The 18,881-nt window shown below is 40.6% G+C and overlaps 1 protein-coding gene across 3 annotated transcripts in view; it reads right to left on the reverse strand.

Moving 5' to 3' along the window:
* The window catches only part of COLGALT2 (collagen beta(1-O)galactosyltransferase 2), a 113,399-nt gene that overhangs the window by 34,478 nt on the left and 60,040 nt on the right, over positions 1-18,881 (reverse strand). For 2 of the 3 annotated variants that reach the window (XM_082702933.1, XM_082702935.1), the window contains exons 2-4: positions 8,685-8,795; positions 6,083-6,200; positions 2,998-3,132 (exon numbers count right to left, since the gene is read on the reverse strand). In XM_082702933.1, coding sequence (XP_082559059.1) covers positions 2,998-3,132; positions 6,083-6,200; positions 8,685-8,795 — 364 coding nt within the window. The remainder of the gene's footprint in view (positions 1-2,997; positions 3,133-6,082; positions 6,201-8,684; positions 8,796-18,881) is intronic. The other variant, XM_082702934.1, reaches the window with a different exon arrangement.

Here is an 18,881-nt window from a genome sequence, read left to right on the forward strand (position 1 = left end):
AGGGAGCTTCCACTCCAGTGGCACCAATTATATCTTGACTGTTGCCAAAGCTCAACTCTGTTCCAGAAAAGGTGATGATGTATGATGTATGTGAGAAGTTGTTACATGGATGTGAATGTTGGAGGCTTATGGAATGAGTGTGAGCCAGTACCCTGAATGGTGTCACACTACTCCGTGGACAAAGAACTTCTCCCATGTTCATTGATCGTCACCTTATTTTATGGTCACGTTTTCTGCTGAGATGTCAGCACCCACACATTAGGCACGGCAGCCTCTTCTACCTCTGCAACATTTCCTTCAAGGCTGTTCTGGCTGAGCTCACCCTAACACTGACCATGGGATGATGCCGAAGGATCACAAATTAAGAATTTGAAAGATGCGAGTGTTAGAATCCTCTTAACCTTCCTTTAGCTGTTTGATCTCAGTCCCTGTTTAATCACTTTGAGCTGACTTTTGTCTCCTGAAAAATGGGATTAAGGGCTGATTGGTCTGTCTCGTGGGATTACAGAATGGACCACACATGATAAGGTCTGTGAAGATCCTTTGATAACTGTAATCCATTACATGAAGTAGTATTTTGGCTACAATGTTTTATTAGCCTTCAACTTAAGGATTGCTTAATATCCTTCAGTTCATGAGCACTCTTCCAAGGGATAAAGGCAACACTGGTTCTTTGAAGGACTGCCTAAGAACATATGTCAAACCCAAAGTTCTAGACTACTTAGGAACAATATTCTCAGAATGAGAAGTTTGGAAAACTCATGACAATGAATCACGGAAAATCCCGAGTGTGAGCAGAAGGCAGCAGAGAAGATGAGAGCGAGAGAGAGAATGAATACGCCTTCTGCAGACAGCAGAGGTGACAGATGTGTCTTTTTTTTTGACAAAAAATGAATGTTGTTGGTAATAAATAATTCCTGTTCTTGGCCAGACAACACCAGGGTCATTTTGTTTTGGCTGTGTTTAAGGTCTCTGGAAACCAGGGCTTGCCTTTAGCTTATGAAGTCATTGGCTGCTTCTGTTCCTACCCTAGCAGAAGTCTGACTAAGGATGGTAGAAAGCCAAAAAAAAGATAGAACAAATTAGAATTGCCCCTAAGTTGCTCTCTATTTTACTGTGCAAAATAAGTGAGCACATTTCTCCTGTTTGCTTTTAATGATTAAAGCAAATAAGGAGATAACAAAAACCTAGAGGCTGTAGTTATGAGAGTAATCTGCCCGTTTTCCTGGTGTCAACACATAACTCATTAAAAACAGCCCTCGAGTGATTCTACCATGTGAAACACTGAAGATTATTAACCGGAAGAGTATGAATTTAAATGAACTTAATAAAACATCCTCTCCCCAAGGAACCGAATGTCTTTTATAAATACGAACTGAACGTCTCCTTAAAAGAGATGTGGAGAGCCTGCATTCCCGATCTCTCAGAACTGCAGGAAATAACTGGTCCCACAGTGGGCTAGAGCTACTGTTTGTCAGAAATTTCAGAAATTTTGCAAGCCAGTTGACATTTTGGTAGCTTAAAATCTGTTTTTTAAAAATCATGTTAATTCTCACCATTCTAAAATACCACAGACGGTAGCTTTGCATATTTTCTTTGTCATTCTATCACCAAGTGGCTACACTGCAATTACTTAACTTCCTCTCTGACAACATTTAAGTTGTTTCACCTGGTGGGAGTAGCCCGCCTATCAAAACCGGCAAATGTGACCAATCAGGGTTTTTCCCCAACAGAGAGCTAATTGTCAAACATTTATCAGCACACCCCTGAACTCATTCTGCATCCAAAACCAAACTAAATATAAAAGAGGGACTCAAAATTTGGCCCTTTGAGCATCAGAACACAGTTAACATGCATTTTTTCCCCCTTAGCACAGCTTTATTCCATATTGATAGAAACTACTTTGATTGGCTTATCTCTTAAGTTTACCTAACTTATTAACTAGAGAATTAAAAATATAATCACCTCCAATCATTCACTGTAACAGAGTTCTAGACTTTGAAGATTTTACAACAGAAAAGAGAGATGATGGAAATATAAAAAAATGTTGTGTTTCACTTGAATTTTGTAAAAACCAGCTACCCTAGCAGCTCTGATCCTTAGACGTCTTTGGGGATAAATTTGGTAACATATATCAAAGGTCATCAAAATATGTATATTCTTTGACTCAGTAATTCTACTTGTAAGAGACTATCCTAAGAACATAATATTAAATACAGAAAAATGTACACTAATCATCACGGTCATTATAATAGATAGAAGTTGCAAACAACTTGACTAATTTCAGACTCAGAGAAAGGTTAAGTAATTTGCATTACAGCCACTTGATGATATAGTTATTAACAACATGCTGTTATCTAAGATGTTAGAGTGGTGGTGTGGGTCACATAAATTTTATTTTTTTTACTTATTTCCATTTCCAACTTTTTCTATAGTGTTCTTATGTTTTAATACCAAGAAGTCCTATTAAAAAAAAAGTCTCAGAATTGGGGGTGCCTGGGTGGCTCAGTGGGTTGATCCTCTGCCTTCAGCTCAGGTCATGATCTCGGAATCCTGGGATCGAGCCCCACATTGGGCTCTCTGCACGGCGGGGAGTCTGCTTCCCCCTCTCTCTCTGCCTGCCTCTCTGCCTACTTGTGGTCTCTCTGTTACATGAAGAAATAAAAAATCTTTGAAAAAAAAATCTCAGAATTGGACAGGAAAAAAGTACAAGTATCAGTAAGTTTTACTGAACTTACCCTTAGTTCCCTCACCCTCTAATGAACTTACCCTTAGTTCATTAGAATATTTTCTCCAAAATTCATTAATACAAAAGAGCTCATTGGATTATGCATTAGACATGGACTTTCCTCTTTTCCTGAACATGCTTACTCCTGTAATACCCCGACACACAAGTTTCAAGGGAGGAAGTGAGCAAAAAGGCCAATGGGGCCATGGTTGACACAATGGCTTCCTTGCTAAAACCCATAGCCTTAATCCATCAGCCAGAAGACTTGCCTGAGGTGTGATTCCACACCAGAAATTAGAGTACAGGCCCCGAGACTCCAGCATGGGTGCCACAATGGTTCTGTTTTCTGCAATCATCAGACTGAGGGTCTGTGGATTAGTCAGGAAGTTGTCCACATCTATGAACTAGGAAAAGGAAAGGATAATGTCAGGTGAAAAAGTACTTTTCAGTGTTGGGTTCAAGACTAACCCAGCACTTCTGAAGGATCACAGAAACTTGCCCATGAGAAATGGAACCGGTTATTTATGTTCTCCTTATTGAATCTTGATGAGGCCGGATGGCATTCATTTGGACAAAACGTATCTTTAGACTCATGACCACATGTCTAGCTCTGCATAAGGCACCAAGCAATAACTTGATGTTACCATACCGGGTTCACACTCAACCAGCACTCAACCCACACCTTGGTTGTGGTTAATAACCACTGATAGATCCCAAGAGCTCTTAAAGGGTCATCCAAAAATACCCATTGAGTGCCCAACCTAGGTACAAATGACCAGGCTTATTTAGATTGTCCATAGGAACGCCAAAATGGCCCAAAACAGATCCATCAATGCCATTTTAATGTTACAAGTATAATTTTTGTTGAACGTACATAATATCAACCCATGAAACTTTTTGCTCTATTAGCAGAAGCTATCTTCGCAGAAACTTTTTGCTCTCTAAGCAGAAATCAGTGTTAACACTGATTCATATACAGGGGTAGTTTTTATCCCTAGATTCTATTATATAAATAGATCCCAATAGATTCTATTATATAAAACAAATAATCTCACTGAACTGTGCATTTAAGAAATTAAAATGACAGGTTTTGTGTTATGTATATTTTACCACACACACATAAATAATAAATTCTTATGATACTCAATCTGTTTCCCCAAAAACTTGGGACTCAGCATATGTAAGCTTTAATGACAATTAAACAGCTTTATAATGTTAAATGACATTTTTAAAAAGATTTTATTTATATTTTGACACAGAGAGAGAAAGAAAGAGACAGAACACAGGCAGGGGGAGTGGGAGAGGGAGTAGCAGGCTTCCTGCTGAGCAGGGAGCCTGATGTGGGGCTCGATCCTAGGACCCTGGGAACATGACCTGAGCCAAAGGCAGATGCTTAACGACTGAGCCACTCAGGCACCCCTAATGTTAAATATCATTAACTTGAAAATGTATATGAAATTATTTGTACTGAATAGATGCATGTGACAAATTATTGGGCTGATTTTTATTGTGATTATGGGCTGGGATGGACATAGGTCTAAAGTATTCCTTTTAGGAATCAGAGTTTAGTGAGATGGAGAGAAGATATTGACAAGTCTAATAAAACCATATTGTGTTTGCTTTGATATTATTTGTAATATTGTACTGGAAAATGCTCACCAAAAGAATTAAATGGATTTTGGGGCTACAGATGAAGAACTTGATTCCCAGAAGCTTGTGGGCAAAAAAGCCCCTGTCAAAAAGGGAAATGGCGACTGTAACAACTTGCTGCCTAGGTAGATGTCCTCCTTTCCAAGTAAGTTAGGTTCCTAGAGGACAAGGACAGAAGATAACACTGATTTTTATCATTAAGTCCAGCATTTTTCTGGACTGCTCCCAAAGTTCTAAGAAAAGTGATGGAACCTCTCCACAGAGAGAAACTCTCCACAAGAACCCAACATAATTAGGAGCAACCAAGAAGCCCCACAAGAGATGCCATTCCCTTTCCAGGGCTGCAGGGCCCTGACTCCTCCTTTAACTGGGCCATTTCTCAGGATTGTTTGTGAAGCTGGTAACTTTGAAAGACGAAGTCACATATCTTTCCCAGAGAACAAACATGTTTGCTTACTGCTTGCTATAAATGCAGTGGGTGCCCTGAGGTCTGGGTTTTTCAGCTGTGCTACCAAAACCACTGGACGCAGAGCACCCATCTCAGCCCACAACATCACCTGTGTGAGAAGTGGGAGTCAGGGAATGGCCACAAGCATGCTGATGGACGTGCTATTTACTGTAAGCAACAATCCATTGTCTCTTAAAAATAGAGGGATGACATCCCCCAAATCACTGAGGGATAAAAGGGAATGGAGTTTTGGAGTTCTTCATTTGAATCTTTTTTTTATAGAATTAGTTTCCTGTAACTGAAAAAAATTTCTGAAGAGTTATTAAGTATCTTCCCTAATAAATCTTTTAAAAAGGTGGAGAGGGGTGTGCATGGGTGGCTTAGTCAGCTAAACCTTTGACTCCTAGTTTTGGCTCAGGTCATGATCTCATGGGTCTTGAGATTGGACTCCAGGTCAGGTGCATGCTCAGTGGGGAGTCTGCTTGAAGGTTCTCTCCCTTTGCCCCCTCACTCACTCACTCTCTAAAATAAATGAATAAATCTTTAAAAAACAAAAAAGAATCTTCCCAAGCATTCCCTATGAACTGAAAGGATTTAGAATCTCTTATCCCTATTACATGAAAGAGATCAAATAATCCAGGAGTTTTTTTGCTTTCTCACTGAAAATGCATGTCAAGAGAGTTTTTTTTTTTTTTTTTAATATTTTATTTATTTATTTATCAGAGAGAGAGGGGGAGAGAGCGAGCACAGGCAGACAGAATGGCAGGCAGAGGCAGAGGGAGAAGCAGGCTCCCTGCTGAGCAAGGAGCCCGATGTGGGACTCGATCCCAGGACGCTGGGATCATGACCTGAGCCGAAGGCAGCTGCTTAACCAACTGAGCCACCCAGGCGTCCCATGTCAAGAGAGTTTTGAGATGAAATCCAGGTACCCCAATATGGAGTTCCCCAAGTTTTCCCCTGTGTCTTTATTAAAAAGTGGAGGAGGGGCTCCTAGGTGGTTCAGTCAATTAAGCCTCCAACTGTTGATCTCAGCTCAAGTCTTGACAGGTCTTGTTCTCAGGGTTATGAGTTCAAGCCCTGTGCTGGGCTCCACACTGGGCATGGAGCCTACTTAAAAAAAAAAAAAAAAAAAAAGTGCGGGAGTTGGTTCTTAAACAAAAGGTTGTTTGAATGGCTCCCATAGTCTCAAGTTTCAGACAATTGATTTAGACATATTCTAGATAAGAGTTGTCAATAAATCAAACATCTTTTTTTACCAGAATGTAGTCTGACCATTTTTCCCTCGCAGTTCGAAGGGCCGCCTGCCGTAGTTTCATCACATGGGCAAATCGGGAGCCTGGCCAATGCTTTGGTCCAATTTCATCAGGGTAAGACCTAAAATATAATAATAATAATAATAATACTAATAATCACAATCATAGCTTATAATTATTGAGTGCCTATATATTCCAGGCTCTGTCCTAAACGTTAATATGCACTCATTTCAGCTTCCATCAACCCTAGGAGGTAGGTACTATTATTGTTATCATCTTCAACATATTATAGATAAAGAAGCAGAGATTAAGTAACCTGTGGCTTACTGTACACAAGAATCCTTATAGTTCAGTGGCTTCTAAGAAGAACCTACAGAGTCCTTACAAGATTAGTACCTTGCACATTTCACAGACAAGGAAATTGGCTCTGAGTGGTCAAGTCATTTGCCTAATGCTGCACAGTTCATAAGGGGCACGGCCAGAATTTAAAACCAAGCATCACCCCAAAGCTCATGGTCCTAAGTCCTTTTTAAAATAGTCTGCCATCAAATAAATTTAAAGATTTTGCAGCATAAAAAGATGAGTTTCCCAGAAAAAAACAAAGTTAAAATTACTTTATCAAGTATCAGGAAAGGACTCCACAGAGCTGAACAGACTGACTTATCCCAGGAGAGTGAGATCATGGAACAGATGCATAATATCATTGGAATCTTTATCAACACCTACAAAGCAGCCAGGGAAGAACTCTCACATGGCCACATTAGTAAGTGGGTTTGGCATACCCTCAAGAACCCTTCGGAACTTCCAACTGGTGTGGGTGTTGATACTGTCACAGCAGCCATCGTTTCAAGTTCTAGCTGCTCTAGCTGTAGGAAATAAACAATATGCCAACTATACATACCTATGTAATCATGAAAACGTAATTATATAAATCATATTAACAAAACTATGTCCTGTACAGGGCCCAAGATGTCTTTCCAATTGTTGCTTCATTGAAAATCAGTGGGGTCCTGTGTTTCTCAATATATTGCCCCCAAAATGCCTTCACTAATATTTTTCACACTGACCTTGACATTCAATATATTTAGTCAGGATCTGGGAATAGAGAAAATTACCAGGGTGCAAGGTAGTTACATAGTCTTTTTGGCTGTTCTAGTTAGGCCAAATTCCATTATAAGAAACTTCAAAAAAGCATTCAAAATATTTTATAGTGTTCAGATTTCATTGGTAAATTTTTTTTGATCTATGGACCATATGCTGGGATTTGAAAAATATGTGTATACATATATAATAAAACTATTATATATAAAGAGACTAAAAAATCTGTTCTGGAATGGCATTTATTATTATTATTATTATACAAATTTGGCTTTCAGCAAATGATTTATCCTGGGCAAAAACTCAAGCAACTCAATTTATTCTACTTCTACAATTTCTTAAGCTAGAATTGCAGTAGCCTTGGGAACATTTACAATAGTTGGTTTTAAATACACTTATTCATGTTGTCATTTGCTCATTTGCTTATCCAACAAGTATTAATTTAGTGACTGCCAAGAACATAGCACTGGGGAAAAATATGTAGTATTTATATACTGTAACCTCTGCCAAAGAATCCAAAAATCACTTCGAAGAAATACATAAATTACGCAGCTAATTAACAAAGTTAGTTGCATGTATTGCTGTGTCAAAAAGATGATGTAGGAAATAAACAATACAAGTATTGAGAGAAAGGTAGATCTTTGTAGCTGGAATGATTAGGAACAGTTTTCTGTAGTAGATGGTGTTTGGCATAAGAGCTGGTTACAAAGACAGAAAGAAAGGGCTTTCCTGGAGAACAAACGTGCATGGGTAACAGCTTGGGGTTGAAAATAAAAGGAACATTCTAGACAAAGCAGTTTTCTTTTGGGAAGAAGCAAGAGATATGGGTGCACCGCTGTTGGTGTTAAGTTCATGGAATCTTTAAAAAGTGTAAGTCTGAAGAATTTGAACTCTGTTCTGTGAAGTCCTTTAAACAGAGAAATTAAATCACATCGTTAGTGTTGTAGTTAAGTTGATTTGACAGTATGCTATGTAGGAGGATCTTGAGGATGGAAACAACCAAGAAATTGCTATGGTTAAAGGAAGAAGTGACCTAAATGCCCATCAGTAGGGGACTGACTACTCATTATCATTATGGTACATCTATATAATGGATACTATGCAGTCATAAAAATAATGAAGAAACCCCTAAATTATTGCTATGGGATGATGATTAAAAATATGATAAGTAAAATAACGTGATATATATATAAATATGAAAACTTTTTACTATGATCCAGCAAATATCAAGACATACACAAAATAAGAGGAAATAATATCAATATTTTATAAAATATATCCTGTGGCAATTTATTTGTGAACTAAGCAGTACCTGAACTTGGCTGGTGGCTGCGGGAGTAATATGAAGATCTGTCAAAGGGAGAAATGGCAGGCCCTTGTAACTCACTAGATACAGAGATAACCAATAAGTCATAAAGGCCTCGAAGATTAGACACTTGAACGACTGGAAAACTGGTAAAGGGAAGTGGGATGAATAAAGTTCCCAAAAGGCGGTCTTTCTACTCACTCTGGTTCATGCATAGGCCTCCATTCCACGTAGTGATAGAATCTCTGTACATTTTTCAACCACTCCCTGAGTATTTCTGTGGTATTATCCACATTGTGGTCTGTGGCTGCCCTGCATGAGAGAAAGTACAATATAGCTCAGTTGCCATCCAAAGAAAGAGGGGAGGAATCCCAAAGACCCCAGACTAACTGAAAGGAAAATGGCCAGTTCTAAGGGGAAAAAAACGTATATATGAAAATGGCGTTCCTCATGGTTCAAATTAGACAACAGATTCCTGAAGTGAGAGATATTGCTTAGAATCATTTTTGTGTCATTAGGTCCTTAAAACAGGGCTCAGCAAATAGCAGAATCAATAAGTGTTTGTACTAAAACTGTATAAGCGAAAAATGAATTAAAAGCAAGTTAACAAATCTTTTTTGGAAATTTTCCTACTCGGCTTAATTTTTAGTTATCCAAGATGTAAACTCTGCCTTTTGACTTCTGTGACAAGTACCATCAATTTAAGCAATAATTCTGTTGCATTTTCTTTTCAAGTTTGTTTGCAGATCAAGTTGATTTGATAATCAGTGGTATGGTAATCTGCTAATTACAGTTAATCTACAGTATCACTAATCACACACAGGGGAAAGCAATAGTTTCCAAAATAAAACACAAAAATCTAAGTTATCATTACCTGTTTTGGATTATTAATGTTACCATTACTTATGCAAACTAGAGTACCTTCAAAAGTCTTCAAATAATGTATACAAAACTTGTTGGTACCTTAAATGTTTAACAAATTGATCCACGTATAAAAGCTTAACTCACTTATTAGAACAAAAATACTTTCAAGTTTTATTGCAAAACAAACCCATGCTGTATACAAAATACATGACTGAAAGTTATTCGAATATGTAAAAAGGAAGCTATATAAGTCAACTGGAAAGGAGAAAGAAAGCGAGAGTTAAAATCCTGACATCAAATTAGGTGGAATTCTGGCCATGACCAAGAAAGCTACTTTATAATACTAAAGGATACAACTGACATCAAAGATACAATAAATACGGGGGCGCCTGGGTGGCTCAGTGGGTTAAAGCCTCTGCCTTCCGCTCAGGTCATAATCCCAGGGTCCTGGGATGGAGCCCTGCATCAGGCTCTCTGCTCAGCAAGGAGCCTGCTTCCTTTCCTCTCTCTCTGCCTGCCTCTCTGCCTACTTGTGATCTCTGTCAAATGAATAAATAAAATCTTTTAAAAAAAAGATACAATAAATATGAACATCCATGTAAACTTCACAGAGTACAGGAGTTGACAAATTTTCTTTAAGAAGAGCAAGACAGTAAATACTTCAAGCTCACAGGCCATACACTCTCTATTACAACCACTTCAATTTGCCTTTGCAGCAGGAAAGCAGCCACAAACAGTATGTAAATAAATACACATTGCCGTAGGCCAATAAAGCTTCATTTACAGGAATAAGCAATGGATCTACAGGCTGTAGTTTGTCCATGCTTGATATAATGGAAAGGATGGAAATTGCAAGGAGAAACAGAAACACCAATAACAAGAATGCTAGCATACAACTTTTTTTTTTTTTTTAGGATATTATTTTTTTAAGTAATCTCTACCACCCAGCATGGGACTTATAACCCCAAGATGAAGAGCTGCAGACCATACCACCTTCAGGGAAGATGGTGCAAACAGTAGGAATACACAGAGGATCTATAGAACACAATGAGAGAGAATATGCTCTCCTGTCCTGTGCATGTGGAACGTTCTCAACAAGTGACCAACAGTTATACTACACAGAAAGCCTCCACAAAACTGAAAGAATATAAACAGCATTCTGCGATAATAAAGCCATAAAACCAGAAATTGGTAATAAAATAAAAAAGCAAGAAATTCCACTAAGAATTCTCTATTTAATAACTATTGAGTGAAAGAAAAAGTACCAATCAGTTTCAGAAATTCTAAAAAAATGAACAGTGAAAACACTACGTGTCAGAATTTTTAGACACAGTTAAAGCAATGTTCACAGAAAGATTCAGTTTTACACCCATCAGTTCATACAAGTAAGTGGGTTGACTTCCTGCAAGGAAGCTAGAAAAAAAAGCAACAAAACAAACAAGCATAAAGAAATTAATAATAAAGGAAGATTGTCCAGAAGCATAAAACAGAAAAGGGATAGAACTAATAAATTAAAATTCTGCTTTAAAAAAAAAAAACTTTTATTTTCGTAAACTCCAGTATAATTAACATACAATGTTGTCTTAGTTTCAGGCATATAATATTGTGTCTCAACAATACTCTGCTCGGTGCTCACTGTGATATGTGAACTTTCAATCCCCTTCACCTATTTCACTTATCTTCCCACCAAAATCTCTAAAATTTTGCTCTTTTTGAGGAAAATCAACAAAGCAACCCTTTATTCATCTATCAAGACAACACGATGTATAAAATAAGAATTGCCAAGGATGAAGGGAATATGACTGACATGGAAGAAATTATTGAATTACTTTGCACAACTCAATGAAAAATAGATTTGAAAACTTGATATAATGGAGGATTTTCGGGTGCCTGGGTGGCTCAGTGGATTAAAGCCTCTGCCTTCGGCTCAGGTCATGGTCCCAGGGTCCTAGGATCAAGGCCCGCATGGGGGGGGGGGTCTCTGCTCAGCAGGGAGCCTGCTTCCTCCTCTCTCTCTGCCTGCCTCTCTGCCTACTTGTAATCTCTCTCTCTTATTTATTTTAAATAAATAAAATCTTTAAAAAGAAAAAAAAAATGGAGGATTTCCTAGGAAGATGCATGTTAGCAAAACTGACTTCAGGAGAGATATAAAACTTGAACAGAACAATTACCAAAGGAAGAAATGAAGAAAGAGGAAAAAGGAAATAGGCCCAGATGGTTTCACGGGGGAATTCTAACAGCTTTCTTAATAGACTAGATAATTCCAATGCTATGTAGCTTGTTCTCCAGGGTGTAGGAGAAACAAATGAAAATTCCAAGTTCTTTTAATAATGCAAGAACAATATTAATATCTAAACCTGATGAAGAAACACACACAACTACAGACCAATATCTCTCAAAGAATATGCTGCAAAAATCCTAATAAAATATTAGCAAACAGAATCTAACATCCTAATTAAGAAAATATTATACAGCATAGCCTAGGCTCGTTCATTATAAAAGGAAATCCATTAATATAATTCACTATATTAACCGAAGAAAAAGCATATAATAACTTCTGTAAATGCTAAAAAGGTCTTTAATAAAATCCAACATCTATTCCTGATTTTTAAAAACCACATTGAATAAAATTAAAACAGGAAGGAAGAAAGGAAGGGAAGAAGGAAAGAAAGCAGGGAGAGTAAACAGAAGAGTCATGGAAAGACAGAGGTGTCTGAGACTCTTGAAAGGGAATAAAAATGCTTAGAATTTATGGGCAATTTAGCAGTCCCTCCTGGAAGGAAAAGCCATTCTCAGCCGTAGTGGTTCTCTGGGAACGTGGCTTTGATAAGAGCAAATGAAGAAGTGCAAACAGTGTTTGCTTCTTCCATATACAGGCAATTTCAGTAAATAGGATTTTGTTAAATCCAATCTGTGATGGCTTTTGTTCTTTCTATTTGAGCTTTTGGAAGTCACAGTTCCGCCAAAAGTTAACAGAATCTTTAAGGGAGAGAATATTCAGAAATGTTCAAGAGAAAAAAAAAAATTGTTAAGCAAAGCAGAGTGGAGCCCCATGTTACAGAGGGGGTAAGTTTCTATAAAACACCAAGTAACTCAAACCTACATAATTGAAGTCATAGGGTATAGAAAAATGGGGGATAGAGGTATAGGACTAATTGAAGATTGCTTTATAAAATGGATAGTTGAACTAAAACTAGCCTTACTGAAAATATTATTCCAAAAAATAGAAGATTAGGAGCGGATACCAATTGCCAATTTAATCTACCTCCTTTTTTTAAAATATATAAGATTTATTTATTTATCTTGGAAAGAGAGAGAGAGAGAGCATGAGTAAGAGGGACAGAGGGAGAGAGAATCTCAAGCAGACTCCTCGCTGAGCACAGAGCCCACCGTGGGGCTTGACACCAACCCAAGATCATGATCTGAGCTGAAACCAAGAGTTGGAGGCTTAACCGACTGAGCCACCTAGGCACCCCTCGATCTACTTTCAAGTCTCTTCTGGAAATCAGATTAGAATCAGTTCCTCCCTTCAGAACAAGGTCTAGGAGGGAAGAGACCCACGGGCCCACCCGGAAATTCTACTACCTGGAGAGAGAAAGCAGTACTGTGTGTGGCTGGTGTTGAGGGACAGCAGGTGAGCACTTAGGGACAAAAATGGGGTAACATAAGGAGGCAGGAAAGTGGGCCAGAAAGCAAGGTGGGAAAGGACCGCGGGCTTCATCTAGCTTGTGATTCTACTAAGAAGTGAAGAATGTTAGTGGCAATCGCATCCACTGTGACACAGGGCCCCCTGCCACCCATGCCCAGCGAAGTAGCCATGAAGGGCACTTGGAAAGTCAAACCACTCATATCACTGTAGGAAGCACTTAGAGAGCAGTTCCTGAAACCAAGAATCAGCCCAAATGCCCACGAGTCACTGCTCAACATATTATGAGCAAGAGTAAATTAAAACAAAACAAAATTAAAAATATCTTGACTGCAGTATTAGCTAAAAATTATGGGAAATCTACATTGTTCCCCAATTGTTATGAAGAGTGTAGAAGAATTCCTACAGCATCTACTTCTTTCCTTTGTTTCTGGTTGTTCATTACGCAGGACTTAAACAATGAAGGAAAGGCACCACTGCGTCGAAGCCCTTCCTCATCATTTTAACAAAGTCAGTCTCACTGTATGAAATTTATTTTCCATCTGTCCAGACTAAACAACTCCAAAGTCTGCCTAAGGATCTACGATTCACAAACATCCTTAGACCAGAGCTGCTTGGGTGTATGCAAAGACAGAGACGTCTCATTAAGAAGAGAAGCACCGTTTCAAAATCCTCTCCTGGAGTGAAAACAGTTTCCTATTCAGGTACTTCCCCAAATTCTTAAGATGTTCTTTGTTCTCAGGCTTCCCGGGAAATGCACAAATCCTCAGGCTGTGGTCAAAAGTCCAGGGACACCGGGGTTTGATGTGTGGGGCCGATCTCTTGCGCTGCCCCACGGGGGAGAACAGCGCTGACCCCACCGGCCCACTGAGGAAGACTAGCGTTCCTGCCTCCAGACCAACTGCCCTGCCCCTCCACTCCCCCAGCCCAGCAAATAAACAGAAATCCAGGCAGACTCTTCTTACTACTTTTTTTTTCATCCCTCTGACCAAAAAAAGAAAAAAAAATTTAAAAAGAAGTGTTTCTCTTTGAATACATAATCACAAAAGCAGGCAGGCGCTGGTCTACTTGGAGAATTGGAGAGAGAGATAGCAAAGGCCCAGATGTGAGGTCTTGGGAGGAAACAGGAGGTTTTATGAACAGCTCCATTTTCAGAGCCCTGGAGCATAGCACCAAACAGGGTGGTGCTGTCCTTCTGGGAGTTTCCACAAGGAGCTAGGTGCAGGCAACAGTGAAGCCAAAAAGGACTTTTCCATCAAGCTGAGAGGCTGAGAAGACAGAATGTGTGACCCTCTTCGGGGAAGTCGAGGCATCTCTCCCAACTGAGAGCTCCTTCCAGTCCCATAGAATAAGAGCCTCGGGTCGGCAAGCATCCTCCATCAGACCGGGAAGGACACCCTGCAAGATACCAGCATCACTCAGGGAGTCCTTGAAGAAACCCAGTGATGTGAAGAAACTTCCAGACAGGCGACGTGCAAGTGACTGACAGTCGCTCGTCAAACTGGAAAACCAGGGCTTGTGGAAGCACAAGCAGGCCCTGGCGGGAAGAACACACTCCCTGGAAGCGAAGCCTTTGGATTTTGCCACGGTGCTCCCTGCTGAGGGGAGGCACACTTAAATCAGCAGCCCCCTCCCTGTCTTCCCTGGGGCTTTCTGGCTTGGGGTAAGACAGCGAGGTGAGCTCAGCTCTTGAGCCCAGCCAGTCCTCACATGATGGAAACTTCTCTGCAGGCCATGATGCGACAGTGGCTTCCCTTTACCTCTAACAAGCACCAGGCCACTAGTGGTCGCCCTCCACCTTTGGCAGAGCCGTGGCCCCGATATGCCCGCTGTGTTCGTGGTCAGTCCTCTCTCTGTGCATTGGTCCTCGCTGGTAGCGAGTGTTTGCAATGGAAAAGCTGGTAGACACAAGTGGAACATCCGCTTGGCCTCAGAGGGAAGTCTGGGCCATTACTCACCATGATGCTGGCCTGCCCATCCATTTTCTCTTGGATTCTGCTTCTAGTTCCTGTCTCCTCTTCTCTAGCTGTGCCCATCAGCAAAGGCCTGTGAGTCTCAGGTTCAAAACCAAATTAGGACTTAGGTAAACCCAGACTGTAAATGCCATCAACAGCCGGGTGCAGGGCATCTCCTTGGTGAAGGAAGTTCCCCGGTGCCAGCAAGGGCATTGTCACTGTCACAAGGAAAAGTGAGAGCTCATGGAGCAGACCAGTAAATAAACACGTCTGCAGGATGATACAATTTTACTACTTGGTGGTGCCAGAAAAACAACACTGCGATTTCTCTGGCAATGTCTTGCACACACTGACATTTCTCCTCGTTCCAGAAGGTCAGTTTTCATTCCTCTGTCTTGGCTCTTACACTAACAGCCAACTTGAAATAATTAGAACAGACTCATTTATTTTCACCGTGAGTCCTTCTGAGCTTGTGAGGGCTAAGTGCAGCACTGGGGAGCGTAGGGGCCCGGGATCCATGTTAAAGATACCTGCGGGCGCTCTCAGCAGGGAACCTAGATGCTGAGGGCACGGTGCTCCTGATAACGTCCCTCTGCACTAACCCTCCGGGATTGCTCTCAGCTCCCTGGCCACCCCAGAAAGCCTAGACTTTTGAGGAGACAGAACCAGAGGACTGCACTCAGTGGGCCAGAACTAAGGCAACGCTGAGCAGGGTCTGCTCTTTGCTGCCCCAGAACCTGCAAAATACAAAGGCCCCAGAGGCTCACGGGAAGGACGATGGAATGAATAACAAGATGAGTCATTGCCTCAATGATTCACGCCATGACTAGTAAGTTGGCAAAAGTGAATTTTCCAACATGGAACTTCAAAGCCCGAACTACCCTCTTAGCTGCCTCTGGTGTTCCTCCAGCAAGGAGAGACTCACGGGGATAGAACATAAAGAGCCCCCACCCAAAAATAAGGCTCCCCCTTTTGAAGCAACGAGTGAAATTAATTTTCTAGAAAGCTCATGTCATCAAGTCCTACCACTTTGGTCTCTGCTCTCAGGCAAAGCCTCACCAGCAACTATTCTGCCAAGAGAAAGAGCTAGGCTTGGCCACTTGGCAAAATATGCTGATGGATTCTTGCTTCTTGGTTACTGTGTAGAGTTGTTTAAAGATCTAGAATCGTCTGCTGGGTGAAAACTAGATCTGGGTACAATTTAGGATATGGACATGGACTGGGGAGCTGCGGATTTCTCCCAGCAAAAGCCTTTTCCTGGGTCTCACCAAGGGTATCAGCAGCAATTCTTCCTAATGAACTAAGAAATCAGGAAAACTCACTTCTCATGAAACCCTTCTGACCAACAAAAGAAATGTTTCTATTCCATCAATGTCCCTCCTCGATACGTTCCATTTTAATCCCAGAAACAATCATAGGCCTTACACATCTGAAGACTGGCTAGGAGTGATGTTAAAAAAAAAAAAAATCTGTTTCTGGAAATGCAATCAAGCAATGAATCAATTTCATTCCTAATGGATAGGAAAGAGAAATGGTAATAATTGCCAACTGACCAGTTAAAAGTTAATTCAAGGCCCAATACATAGTATTAAATTGAAGAAGAGCTTAATTAAACTTTACAAATGAGCCATTCCTTGACAATTTGGTTCTGAGATACAGTCTGCCTCTCTCAATGTCAAGAACCCCTCACCTGTGTGTCATGCACTCTCCCATGTTGAGCCCTATAATTAGCTCAGGTAGCATTATTTTTCTCTCTCCATTGTATAGAAGAGAAAGCTGAAGATGGAAGGCAATGACTTGTTCAAGTCATGCAAATAGCAGATCTTAGAGCCTGGACTTTTCCTTTCAGAGCTGGGATGCCCCACACAACCCTACTGCAAACTCCCCTACCACACTCACCCATAGAGACTTCAAGTACACATGGAGGATTGGAACAAATTCTCTGTCTTGTCAAGGACATTAATCAATAGGACCAGAGTGATCATCTCAGAATGAAAGGAGGGACTTGTCCCAGCAGGAAACAAAGCAAGAAAGTGGGAAGATCCATTAGTTCCCTTTGAGCTTTCTTCTTAATTGAAGTACAGTTGGTGCACAATGTTACCTTGGTTTTGGGTGTACGACACAGTGATTCAACAACTACATGTTACGCTGTGCTCGCCACAGTACAGCTAAAATCGGTCACCAAGCTTTGTTGAGGTTTGCTACAGCATCATTTTCCTTGGAGTCAAAACTCTTGGAATTCTATGCAAATATCAGCGGCGGTGTCTGAGACAAGATAAATATGTTTCTCATCTGTGTAAACACTCTTTTTCCTGTGTTTCTTCCCCTTTGCCCTTTGTCTATTCTTCTCCCTGTTCTTTTTCACCCACTCCTCATTTCCTTTTTTCTCTTCCTTGCTGGATTTTCCAGATCTGTTGAGTTTTTTCCTATGTGGGTGTATCCTAAAGAAATGGAATTACTTGTGGAATATATTCCTGCCATGTCAACAACTAGAGTCCTGATACTAAAGAGAAGACACACAGGACCTAGGGACACACTCTCCAGGAGCCCTAAAGCTCTCCAGCACCCAAACACCTTGGGTTGGAGGCGATGCCTGAAACCTGTATTACACAGGGATTCTCTGCCCATCCTCTCAGCATTGTAATTAACTCGTCCTCTGTCTCTCTCCATTGACCAGAGTCTCTTCCGCAAGGATAGGAGCATCCCAGCACCTAAGAGAGTTGACTGTGTAAAACAGGCACTAATCTGGGCCTGGTGAATAAATGAATGAATGAAGAATTTAATAAAACTTTCCCCAATCCAACCCAAATATCCACGAAGGCCGAGCACAGATAACGTCAAGGAGTGAAAGGGACCGTGTATGAGCTAACACTGTGAGAGAAGAGACACCTGCAGGCTCCACTAGATTGTTGCCATGTTAGAATGTGTGTCCAGAAAGGCTAGATTTTCTATTGTTTCAAAAGGAGCTAGATATCCAGGTTTTAGAGATAAATGTCTGCTGATATCCTGTAAGAACTCTCAGGCTGAATGCCATGATCAATTTCCACCATACAAGGGACCTCTGGAAACCAGGGTCTTGGCACAAAGGCCACATTAGGTCGGCTCTTAACCGCCACAGTCCATCCATCTGTGCACATTCGGGACACATAGCTCAGTAATTAAATATTTCAGATATGGCCGGGAGGGTACCAATGCCACCCCCTGCTTTCACAAACACCGAAAGCATTTTCAATGAAAAAGGAAAGACAAACATGCAACGGGCTGGGCAAGGTCTAAATAATTCTCACAGTCAAATTGTAATAGAATCAGAAAAAGAAGGCTACAGCCACCACCGAGTGAGCATAAGTGTGCACGTCTCACAAACACCACACAGAACCTCTTTTTGCATTGCACCAGAGGCACATTTATTGCTCACTTTTTTTTTTAAGATTCTATTTATTTATTTGACAGACAGAGATCACAAGTAGGCAGAGAGGCAGGCAGAGAGAGAGGAGGAAGCAGGCTCCCTGCTGAGCAGAGAGCCTGATGAGGGGCTCGATCCCAAGACCCTAAGATCATGACCTGAGCCGAAGGCAGAGGCCCTAACCCACTGAGCCATCCAGGCGCCCCTTACTGCTCACTTTTAAACATAATAGCTTTTCTGAGATAGAATTCACATATCTGACATTCACCCAGTTAAAACATACAAATCAATAGTTTTTAGTATATTCACCAAGTTGCACAACCAGGGCCATGATCTAATTTCAGAACATGTTCATCACCCCCAAAAGAAATCTGTATCCACTAGAAATCCCTTCACCTTCTCCGGCCCCTCGTAACCACAGGTCTATTTCATGTCTCTCGGGATTTGCCTCTTTTGAACATGGCCTATAAATGAAATCATACCATTGTGGCCTTTGGTGTCTGACCATTTTCATTCAGCATGTTTGTAGG

The sequence above is a fragment of the Mustela nivalis genome (assembly GCF_964662115.1).
Source record: "Mustela nivalis genome assembly, chromosome: 16".
Taxonomy (NCBI): domain Eukaryota; kingdom Metazoa; phylum Chordata; class Mammalia; order Carnivora; family Mustelidae; genus Mustela; species Mustela nivalis.